The sequence below is a fragment of the Engraulis encrasicolus genome, chromosome 16, assembly GCF_034702125.1.
Source record: "Engraulis encrasicolus isolate BLACKSEA-1 chromosome 16, IST_EnEncr_1.0, whole genome shotgun sequence".
Lineage (NCBI taxonomy): Eukaryota > Metazoa > Chordata > Actinopteri > Clupeiformes > Engraulidae > Engraulis > Engraulis encrasicolus.
In genome coordinates this window covers 42,317,000-42,328,387 of record NC_085872.1, presented here as the reverse complement: position 1 = coordinate 42,328,387, position 11,388 = coordinate 42,317,000, and the positions used below count along the sequence as shown (strand labels likewise).

Genomic DNA, 11,388 nt, shown 5'->3' with positions numbered 1-11,388 from the left:
TCCTGTTCTGAACCCATCTCACAAATGTAAACAATTGGAAAAGATTTGCCTACACTAAAGTGATGCCTGTGATAGATGCAGGTCCTCTCCCGCAGACTATGCTCATGTTGGTTCTGCCTCAAACTGTCTGAGTTTTGGACAGGTATGTTCAGTACTCTTTCTAAGTCCTTCATCAACTCTAGCCTGATGGAGGACGTCTGGGCGGGCCCAGTCTACCTTCAGGCAATCTAATGTTGATGTTTGGAATACCTTGTCGGCCAGAATTTCCTGTACATCAGGTTGTCCAGTGTCATCAAATAGAGTAGCCTACACCTTGGGTCGTAGCAGCAAATGTGGGCCCTTTGTACAATCAACTCCAAGGACTGTCCTATGTATGTGCTAAAGTGTTGAGTTTCTCTTTCCATTGTCTTTGCTGTTGGAAATGTGCCAAAACAAATTCCTGTCAATTGTGTTGACATGGCAATAAACTTATTGAAAGTCGAATCCGTTGATTCAGTATCAATAGTTGAATCTTGAAAAAGAGGCTTTCTTCTGGAACAACAGCATGTAGACCAATTCGATGCAATGTGTATTATGCTTCAGCAATTCTGGAAGCATTCACACATTGGTTTTCCAAAGACAAAATGTTGGTCAACCGGTGAGGCTTGTTCTGAGTCGCATCTGTCCTGTTAATGTATAGAATGACACATATGCTGCTGCACAGTTTCAGACTCTTGTCACTCTTGTTATAGTAGCAGCAATTTATTGTCAGAGTTTGGAGAGTTCTTTGCCACAACGTGCCATCTTGAACTTAAAGTGATCAGTATGACAGCGTGTGAGAGCTGTACTACCATATTTAATACACTATCAACAGCCATTTTTCTCCTTCAAATTTGTTAGGGAATGCCATTGAACAGCCCTAACCACTCAATGAGATGCATACTTTCGAAAACAAATGTACATATTGGGCATGCCCAATAGACGGCCATCGTAAAGCCAATTGAGACCAAATCTAAAACAGCCAAATAACGGAGACAGCAGCAAACATGAAAAAAAGACAGTGAGTGGGGTTCTACAACATTGCAGACAACTCAGAAAAGGGGCTTAATGTTCAAAATAGTGCTCTTGTCCTTTAAAGTGAAAATAACCTGGACAAGTGGCAAATAACCCATTGCATCCAACTGACTCTCTGCACTTAAGCTACATTCCCCACAAAGGTTAGCCTTCTAACTCACACTCCCATCCTTGAGGCAAAGTAATTAAAACAGGCTTTACATGTTTGCTGTATTTGCTGATGAGCTGTAGGCCTACATGGGCTTGACACTGGCACACATGGGTAAGCGGTTAGGGCGTCAGACTTGTAGCCCAAAGGTTGCCGGTTCGACTCCGGACTCGCCAGGTTGGTGGGGTGAGTAATTAACCAGTGCTCTCCCCCATCCTCCTCCATGACTGAGGTACCCTGAGCATGGTATCGTCCCGCCGCACTGCTCCCTTGGGGGCTGCCCCCTTGCATGGGTGAAGCATAAATGCAATTTTGTTGTGTGCAGTGAACACTTGAGTGCTGTGTCACAATGACAATGGGAGTTGGAGTTTCCCAGTTGGGCTTTCACTTCACTTAACATGTCAACCAGCTAAATGCTGGTAAAAGCTATGGGTATCATTGTATTAGTAATCATTGCATTGTAACTAAAAGCCACTTTGTCATGTAGGCCATCAGATTATATATTTTGTTTGTCGCCTGCACAATTGTTTGTTTTTCTGTTTTCTGTTTTGTTGTTTTTTGTTTGATTCATTTTCATGTCCAATTTCTTTTTTTTTCTTACTGCAGTACTTAATCTTCTGCCCAAGCACAAAGAAGACAGAACAGAACTGTGGCGAGTGGAACGGCTGAAAGGTTCAGAAAACCCCTAGTGGCGAACATGAAAGTTACCGTCATGCCCTGGAGCCGCACAATATATTATTTTTTTATATTTAGTATGGACAAGGACTCCTTGGCAGAATCAACACCTCTTAAAATGACTTTTCTGGCTAAACAAAGGTTGAAGGAAATACAACAAATACAAAATAAATGAAAACACTTGCCCTGCCACATGGTTAAAGAAATATTAGGGAGGTAACCAGTAGCCTGGTTCCTACCGGACCTCTGTGTGTGTGTGTGTGTGTGTGTGTGTGTGTGTGTGTGTGTGTGTGTGTGTGTGTGTGTGTGTGTGTAGCTCTGGAGTCCCCTGGTGGTGCTCAGCACACACGGAGGTCTGGGAGCATGCAGGATTCCATTTCTCCAATTAAAAAATAATCGGAGCATTTATTGCTTCAATATCAATGGCAGCTCGCATTGAGGAGTCACAGGACATAGGCTATTATAGACTATATTGATGCTTTAGAGATAAACAGAAAACATTTTTGAAGGAATTTGTTGATATTGAAGCAATAAATGCTCCAATTGTTTTTTTGACTGGAGAAATGGAATCCTATGCTCCCAGACATAATGGAGCTCACAAAACTGTCCGGAATTACAGGTCAGGTAAGAGCCAGGCAAGTTAGGGCTCTAAATTAACTTTTTTCATCCCCAGCCAAAATGGCTAGTAGATGCTAATTTTACCAGCGAACCACACACTTATGGGTCAAAGCGGCTAGTAAATTGGTCTTTTCTACCAGCCAAGCTGAAATTTCACAAGCATGGTGTTAATTTAGAGCAGGGGTGTCAAACTCATTTTGGTTCAGGGGCCACATACAACTCATGTGATCTCAAACGGGCCGCACTTCATCGCACTTCAAAATGGTGTATTTCTTAGATGTAATTTCCTGAATTTTAACACATCTTAACTTCCTGTGTCCTGGTTCTGCTCAATACAGAACCCGTACTTCATACAAATACGGGACGATTCCGTATTTCAAGTGACCGTTGGCAACCCTGTGCACAACTGAAATAATTTTGTAAAAAGTATCATTTGGTAGGCCTATATGAACACAGCGAAGATCATTGGAGCACCACTCCTCTCCCTGCAGGACATACCACCCGCCTCACCAGCAAAGCAATGATGATCACCAAGGACACAAGCCACCCTGCACACAAACTGTTCAGTCTCCTGCCCTATGGAAAGAGGTACAGGTGCCTCTGCTCCCGTACCACCCGGCTGGCAAAGAGCTTCATACACCAAGCAATCAGGATGCTGAACACAATTAACCCACCCTCCCATCGCTGATAGCCCCTCCCAACACTATCGTGATTGCACATTCTACTTGCACTAACTCAAAACACACACACACACACACACACACACACACACCGCACTGATTCAAAAGCACACACACACACTGACTGAACTAACTCTAACACAGCCCGGGGGCTGTATGTTTGGTAAATACTGTACGCCTATCACAATGCAGTGAAGCTGTATCGTGATGCACCCTTTCAAAGATTTGCTACCTTTCAGGCCAGAAAACAGATATTATGGTGCTTCAAATACCACAATTTTTTAAGGGTTCACTGTGTAAGAATGTGGCCAGAGTATTGCAACTATGCTGCTCATTGAAAATGTGCTGCCAAATTTGATATTTTTTAAAATAAATATTTACAGAGTAATAAACTAATATGTATTAGTATGACCAAAGTATAGTACGTTTTGCAGCTTAAAATGGCTATTTCTGGAAATTCAAAATGACGGACCATGGAGAAGATCACCCTTTTCATGTATGCAAATAATGTATACATAGCATTTTATGATGGTGGTGAGTAGTCATGAAAAGGGTAACATTAATGAATGGACAGCATGAATTCTGGAAAGAAAGAGCAAAAAATAGTACACAGGGCACCTTTAAAAATAATGCTGGCAGAGGAAAAGAATAGAAAAACACTCACTCAGTTGTTGGTGTCATCCACGCCGCTGGGTGGCAGTGGAATGCATCATGTAGACGTGCGTGGTGGTAGAAGTAGTCATCCATGTGTGCCATTTCCTAAACATGTCCTGGAGCTGATAGATTTTCCTCTACAATTGTCTTTGCAATCTGGTGAAAATGGTGCGCAAATTAAAATTCCACGAACAGAAACTCTTAAAGAAGGTAGATTTCTTAAACTGGGAGGTCGACAATAACTTACAGGAGGTTAAAATACTACGGAAATACCATATCGAAAGGAGAGAAGACTACACCAAGTAAGTGAAAAGTCTAATAGCTGAAAGTGATGGCTGAATGAATGGGTCCTTGTTCATTATAATTCACCTCCTTGTTGTGTTTATACCCTAGATACAACAAGTTAAGCCGTAGCATTAGGGATATCGCACGAAAAATACGGGACCTGAACGAAAAGGATGGATTCAGAGCTCACAGTACAGCACTTCTGCTAGAAAAACTGTGAGTGTGTTGTCTTGTTTTGCCTTCTGTTCATTGCATCATATAATACTTACCCCAAGTCAATGTTACAACCCCATTCTTCCTGATAATTGCACTACTATCCTACAGGTACACCGCAGGATTAATCCCAACCAAACAAAACCTGTCCCTTGTTGAGAGTGTCAGTGCCTCGTCCTTCTGCAGGTAAAACAGACCACCACCACTTCTGCCTCAATCCTAACCCTGTGTTATTGAGTGTACGAGGATACATTTTGGCCTATGTAATACTTGGGAAAGTACATTTTCCATCCAAACTGTATACTGTATTTTCTGAATCCCTGTGGTGTCTATGATAGCATCAGACATATTCTATTGTTCCACACACTTGCATAGCCTACACCTAATATACCTACCTACACATGAGTGTGTTGCAATCTGGACAAGATATCATTATAAAAGCAAGTAAAAATACAAGACAGCCACCCCTGTACCATACGGGTCATTTCACGTGAAATCAGACACTTTGGGACCCGACCGACCCGGATTTCGATCATACTTGGTGTGCCTTTTCAGTAGCAAGGTAGCACCCCAGAACTGCATTGGTTTGAATCTGACACTAATATTAAGGGAGAAACAGACTAGGAAAGGTTCACATGTGAGGGTAGGACACTATACATTCAGCCTTGAATATATCAGTCAGTGTTAGTCACAAAAGATGCCTGTGGTGTTGTTGTTTGAAAGCTCTTTTCTGGGCTTACATATTACACAATCACCTTAGAATACAACTACCTCAGAATATGAATTATGAAAAATTGAAAAATTAAAAATTGAATATCTAAAAAAAACCTATATTTTAACATGGCCAGTTCCTTGTCCAGACGTAGCCGGCAATGTCATGAGCAGCACCTAAAATGCTGGTGTTCGGTTTGTTATTCATTTCAGAGAGAATTTGACTCACAAATATGCCGTCATACAGACCACTTACTAATAATATGATAATAGCATAGTAGCATCACATGACAAAACAAAAACAAAACAAAAATGGTCAGTGTCCATGGTCCCAGGTTTCAGAAACTAAGGCAGATGTCCAATTTATACACACCAAATGATGATATGTGAATGTTTGAAACATTCCTTCTCTGTGTACCTGTGCCATCTGCCCTTTACCGTACTTTAAAGAGATAATCAATGGCTACACTCTCATTTTGTACTCTACCAGTGCATTTGAAGCAGCAGCTGTGTCTTTTGTAGATAATGTATAAGTACGTCCCGTTGCAGTTACAGGTTCCACTACCAGAAGCACATCCTGATGATCCATGACAAGTCTATCTGGTCTGAAGGTTAAAGTGAAGGATGGAGATGGCCCATGAGGATGCAGGAAGTTCAGTTTCACCTCTCCAGTGCTCTGCATACATTCCTCAGCACATGCTAGCCACCAGTTGCCATCATATACAGCTACAACATACCCTTTGATGCTTGAAAATGTAACACATTCCTTTACTGAGCTCACTCTTTCAACTCTGCCTTCTCTGAATGCTCAAAATGGCCTAACTTCCACTGTGTCCATTGACAATGGGCAGAAGCTGTGTAGTTTTTGAGTACCTGGAATAGTTCTTGCAGATTCAAACCTTTTCAACAGATTCTCAGCTTCATGATGGTACATCTCTGTTGTGGCAAACTGGCAATGGATGTTCTTGACATTATCCTTGACTGACTCCCTTGAACCAGGAATGTTTTTAAAACTATAGTTTTGTAATTCAAGATGCTATTCAATCATTTCACTGGAACAACCAGTGCAGGCCACAATCCATCCATTTGTATGCTACTGCCAAGCTCAGTTGAAACTGGGAAAAAAATCTGTTTTGTTGCTATTTCAGACTGCAACATTCATGATACAATTGCTGTACATCTGTTTCAGAAGCTCCTAATTCAGTTCCTCAGTGACACTTCATCAATGACAGAACGTCCAAAGAAGATCCTATATTTTTTCTGATGGCTGTGCTGCACAATATAAGAACCTTAAAAACACAACACATTTGTGCCACCACGAGGCAGATTTTCACATACCTGCAGAGTTGCACTTTTTTGCCACATCACATGGCAAAGGTCCATGTGATGGCGTTGGAGGGACAGTTAAATGGCTTGCTGCACGAGCAAGTCTGCAACGTCCTATTGACAATTAAATTGTAACGCCATAGCAACTGTTTTGTTTTTTTTGTCAAGGATAATGTCAAGAACATCCATTGCCAGTTTGCCACAACAGAGATGTACCATCATGAAGCTGAGAACCTGTTGAAAAGGTTTGAATCTGCAAGAACTATTCCAGGTACTCAAAAACTACACAGCTTCTGCCCATTGTCAATGGACACAGTAGAAGTTAGGCCATTTTGAGCATTCAGAGAAGGCAGACTTGAAAGAGTGAGCTCAGTAAAGGAATGTGTTACATTTTCAAGCATCAAAGGGTATGTTGTAGCTGTATATGATGGCAACTGGTGGCTAGCATGTGCTGAGGAATGTATGCCGAGCACTGGAGAGGTGAAACTGAACTTCCTGCATCCTCATGGGCCATTTCCACCCTTCACTTTAACCTTCAGACCAGATAGACTTGTCATGGATCATCAGGATGTGCTTCTGGTAGTGGAACCTGTAACTGCAACGGGACGTACTTATACATTATCTACAAAAGACACAGCTGCTGCTTCAAATGCACTGGTAGAGTACAAAATGAGAGTGTAGCCATTGATTATCTCTTTAAAGTACGGTAAAGGGAAGATGGCACAGGTACACAGAGAAGGAATGTTCAAACATTCACATATCATCATTTGGTGTGTATAAATGGACATCTGCCTTAGTTTCTGAAACCTGGGACCATGGACACTGACCATTTTTGTTTTGTTTTTGTTTTGTCATGTGATGCTACTATGGTATTACCATATTATTAGTAAGTGGTCTGTATGATGCCATATTTGTGAGTCAACTTCTCTCTGAAATGAATAACAAACCGAACACCAGCATTTTAGGTGCTGCTCATGACATTGCCGGCTACGTTTGGACAAGGAACTGGCCATTTTAAAATATAGGTTTTTTAGATATTCAATTTTTAATTTTTCAATTTATCATAATTCATATTCTGAGAGTAGTTGTATTCCAAGGTGATTGTGTAATATGTAGAGCCAGAAAAGAGCTTTCAAACAACACCACAGGCATCTTTTTGTGACTAACACTGACTGATATATTAAAGGCTGAATGTATAGTGTCCTACCCTCACATGTGAACCTTTCCTAGTCTGTTTCTCCCTTAATATTAGTGTCAGATTCAAACCAATGCAGTTCTGGGGTGCTACCTTGCTACTGAAAAGGCACACCAAGTATGATTGAAATCCGGGTCGGTCGGGTCCCAAAGTGTCTGATTTCACGTGAAATGACCCATACCAAATAATGTCTCTCAGGCATTCAGGATAAAGAAAAAAAATAGGGATGTGTGGTAAAAGCCCCGGTACTTGCTCATTATACACATACTTGTCAAACATCACACACAAGCAGGTAATTGGAGTGCTTCTGGGTCTTCACCTTTTTTCCTTGGTGCTCATCAGTGTGGGCTCTCAAACTTGGTCCAGGTAGACAGTAGCTGAGGCACTCAAGGTTGCATTTTTTTCCGTATCCACCCTGAAGAAGGCCAAAATAATGCTTAGGCATTGTAGCCAAATAAAAAAGTTTAAAAAATGCAACCTTGAGTGCCTCAGCATCTGTCTACCTGGACCATACTTGTCAAACACTTGCCAATACCAGGCACTGGTTCTGCTACTACATGAAACAACTAGGGATGGGAACCTTCATCATCAAAGCGATACGCATCTCAATACACATGGCAACGATTTGTTACATTCATGATTCATGAAAATACCAGTGATAAGATACGATACGATATTTCTATCTATTGCAGTACACTATGCAGTACAATATGGTACGATTCAATTACAGTACCATATGATGTAGTACGATTTGATATGATGCGATACAGAACAGATTAATATATTAAATTGATATTAAAAGCTGTGCTTATTACTTTTGAAACACTGGAAACGCAACTGACGAAGCGAAAGACGGTTTGAATCTGACACAGCCAATGCTGGCTGAGATAGGGCCTATGATTCGGTTCGTAACAATGCAGACAGTTTACATAAGATGCATCTCAAGTTTATTTGTGTTTTTTACCGATGCAGACGTTTGCAAATAAATGCAACTGCATTGTCCAGGTTGTGTCAATTTTCCTATAGGCATCGGTGAATCTTCCCAACCCTAGAAACAACGCAACATATATCATATCATATCATATCAAGGGCCATTGACTTGGGAGTAGCATGGGAAAAAAGTAGCCTGGTCCTGACCATCCCATAATACTACCATTCATTTCGTATTTATGGTCTGACATTTGTTTGCTCTGAAGCGATTGTAGGAAGCAGGAAGTTTGCACTCAGTTATGGTTTGAAATTATTGGACACCTCTCACCCAATCGCTGGCAGTTACTCAACAACAACATAGTGCAGACCAATGGCTCTGGCGCAGATGTTTACGACATTGTCACATGCGTCCTCCCCCTTTCGCCCCCACGTGGGGGGCGTATTCGATTATTGGCTGTTTTCTGGGGGGGCGTTGCGATCAAAATTCTACTGCTCCAGGCAGTCCACAGAGAAGCACGGCCAGACTACAGTAGTGGAGCCAATCCTTTGGCGGAAGTACGTAGGATGGCTCGCGAGGCTAGGAAAAAAGTACTGCCCCATACATTTACTAAGGTTTAAATCTACATGGAAATTGACAATAAAACACATATCACCGTTGAAAAAAATGAAGGCTGTGCATTTATTTACATTGTATGTTGGGGGTTGAAGTATCGGTATCTGTACTCCAAATCAGCGAGTACAGACATTAATGTAACTCATACTCGAATCGGTTTTCAAGAAAGTGGTATTGTGCATCCCTAAAAAATATTTGATTGTGCCACTTTCTGTGATGCCAACTTCTGCTTTGGCCTATGGGCTACATTAATTTGTTCCACAAACAATCAGTATGTTCAATTCTAATCAATATAGCTATTCATATTAGGAGAGGCATAGCTTGTAAGGTTACTAATATTTATGCAGCTTAAGAGTTTTCACAAGTGTTTAATGTTAACACATGCAAACAAAAGCTGTCATCATTTAAATCGCTGATGTGATTAACTTATTTATGTTTCTGCTTCTAGGAGACGACTTCCAACTGTCATGGTGCGCTTACGTATGGCCCAGAATCTGAAGACGGCAATTACCTTCATTGAACAAGGACGTATCCTTACAAATGCAACAAATTATTGTTGGACATCTAACACAAGAGACACGAACATACTCTTTCACTAACAAATACTATTGGTCATGTTTTATGCTGACTGGTGGTACACTAATTTGAACAGTTTGTGTGGAAACCAGGATGATAAACTAGAAGAGTGTTGCACATTTAGCATACGAATTACACATTTACTTGCCTTGACTTGTTCAAAGACATTAGAGTTGGACCGGAAATAGTATCAGATCCAGCATTCCTCGTCACCAGGTAAATTCACAACCATCTTAGTTTACTACTTAACACATCCCAATAAGGGTTCTCATATCATTGACATAAAGTCATGGGTGGGCACTGTCTTAGGTTAGCCGTTAGGGCGACAGAATTAACCAGTGCTCTCCCCCATCCTCCTCCATGACTGAGGTACTCTGAGCATGGTACTGTCCCGCCGCACTGCTCCCTTTCGGGCAGCATTGGGGGCTGCCCCCTTGTACGTGTGAGGCATGAACGCAATTTCGTTGTGTGCAGTGTTCACTTGTGTGCTGTGTCACAATTACAATGGGAGTTGGAGTTTCCCAGTTGGGCTTTCGGCTTTCATAAACTTTAATACTGTCTCTCTACTGTCTTGTGTGTACACAGGAGTATGGAAGACTTTGTCACATGGGTGGACTCATCTAAGATTAAACAACATGTCATGAATTACAATGATGAGGTAAGGAACGTAGATGACTTCAACTCACCGTTGGGAATTAGCATTTTGTAGTTCTATCATTCCTAGTACTACACTGTTGTTTTGAATTTGCACAATTCCTGTGTCTGATGGTGTGTCTGTTGTTTACAGAGGGATGACTTTGATCTTGTGGTGTAAGAATCTTCAGAATCTGGCAGAATAATCAGGATACTGTCATTGACATACACAACCAACAACTTTTTTTTCAATGTGTTTTTTAATGTATATGAATAAAACTTCGGAATGTAAGATGTGTGTTTTTGTGTTAATATTCACTTAGCTATGTGTGCATGACTATATACACCAATTCAAATGCTCTTGCACATTTTAGGACGCACTATTCAACTATCCTGAGCATAGTAAGAAGCGCTAAGTGAAGTATCATTAAACCACTAACAAGTTGGGAAATTGTGGGATATCAGGTATATCAGGTAAAGCTGTTACAGACGGTGAAAGCCACAAATTCATAATTTTGCAAATACCGGTGAAGGTCCAATATCCTAAACCTTTATTTGAGTAGTTTGTTTTCTCCAAAACCTTGGCGTGGATTAAGTCAATCTGATCTAATCTGTTTTTATACAATTTTATATATTTGGTCTTGGTGTTATATAGCAGGCCTACTTTTGTTATGGAAGTCACGGACATTACTATTTCAGGTCAGGTAATTTGCAAAAGTGTTGGAATTTTTTTATTTTATTTTAATAATTACTTTCATTAGTTACTTTAAAATTTAATTATTTTAAAATTACATGTATTACTAGTACTACTACTACTAGGCTACTACTACATATGACAGGGAGGGGGAAGCCAGGTATAGCCTCGCGGGCCATCCTACGTACTTCCGCCAAGACATATGGGTCATTTCACGTGAAATCAGACACTTTGGGACCCGACCGACCCGGATTTCGATCATACTTGGTGTGCCTTTTCAGTAGCAAGGTAGCACCCCAGAACTGCATTGGTTTGAATCTGACACTAATATTAAGGGAGAAACAGACTAGGAAAGGTTCACATGTGAGGGTAGGACACTATACA

At 40.9% G+C, this 11,388-nt stretch overlaps 1 protein-coding gene across 1 annotated transcript; it reads left to right on the top strand.

The window, feature by feature from the left end:
* The first annotated feature begins 3,869 nt into the window (after positions 1–3,869).
* LOC134466596 (U3 small nucleolar ribonucleoprotein protein IMP3-like) lies at positions 3,870–10,602 on the top strand. Its single transcript, XM_063220492.1, has 7 exons — positions 3,870–4,130; positions 4,222–4,329; positions 4,438–4,512; positions 9,550–9,629; positions 9,842–9,893; positions 10,263–10,335; positions 10,465–10,602. Exons 1-7 carry the CDS (start codon positions 3,994–3,996, stop codon positions 10,489–10,491), a joined length of 552 nt encoding a protein of 183 aa, XP_063076562.1. The 5' UTR covers positions 3,870–3,993; the 3' UTR covers positions 10,492–10,602.
* Positions 10,603–11,388: the final 786 nt, after the last annotated feature.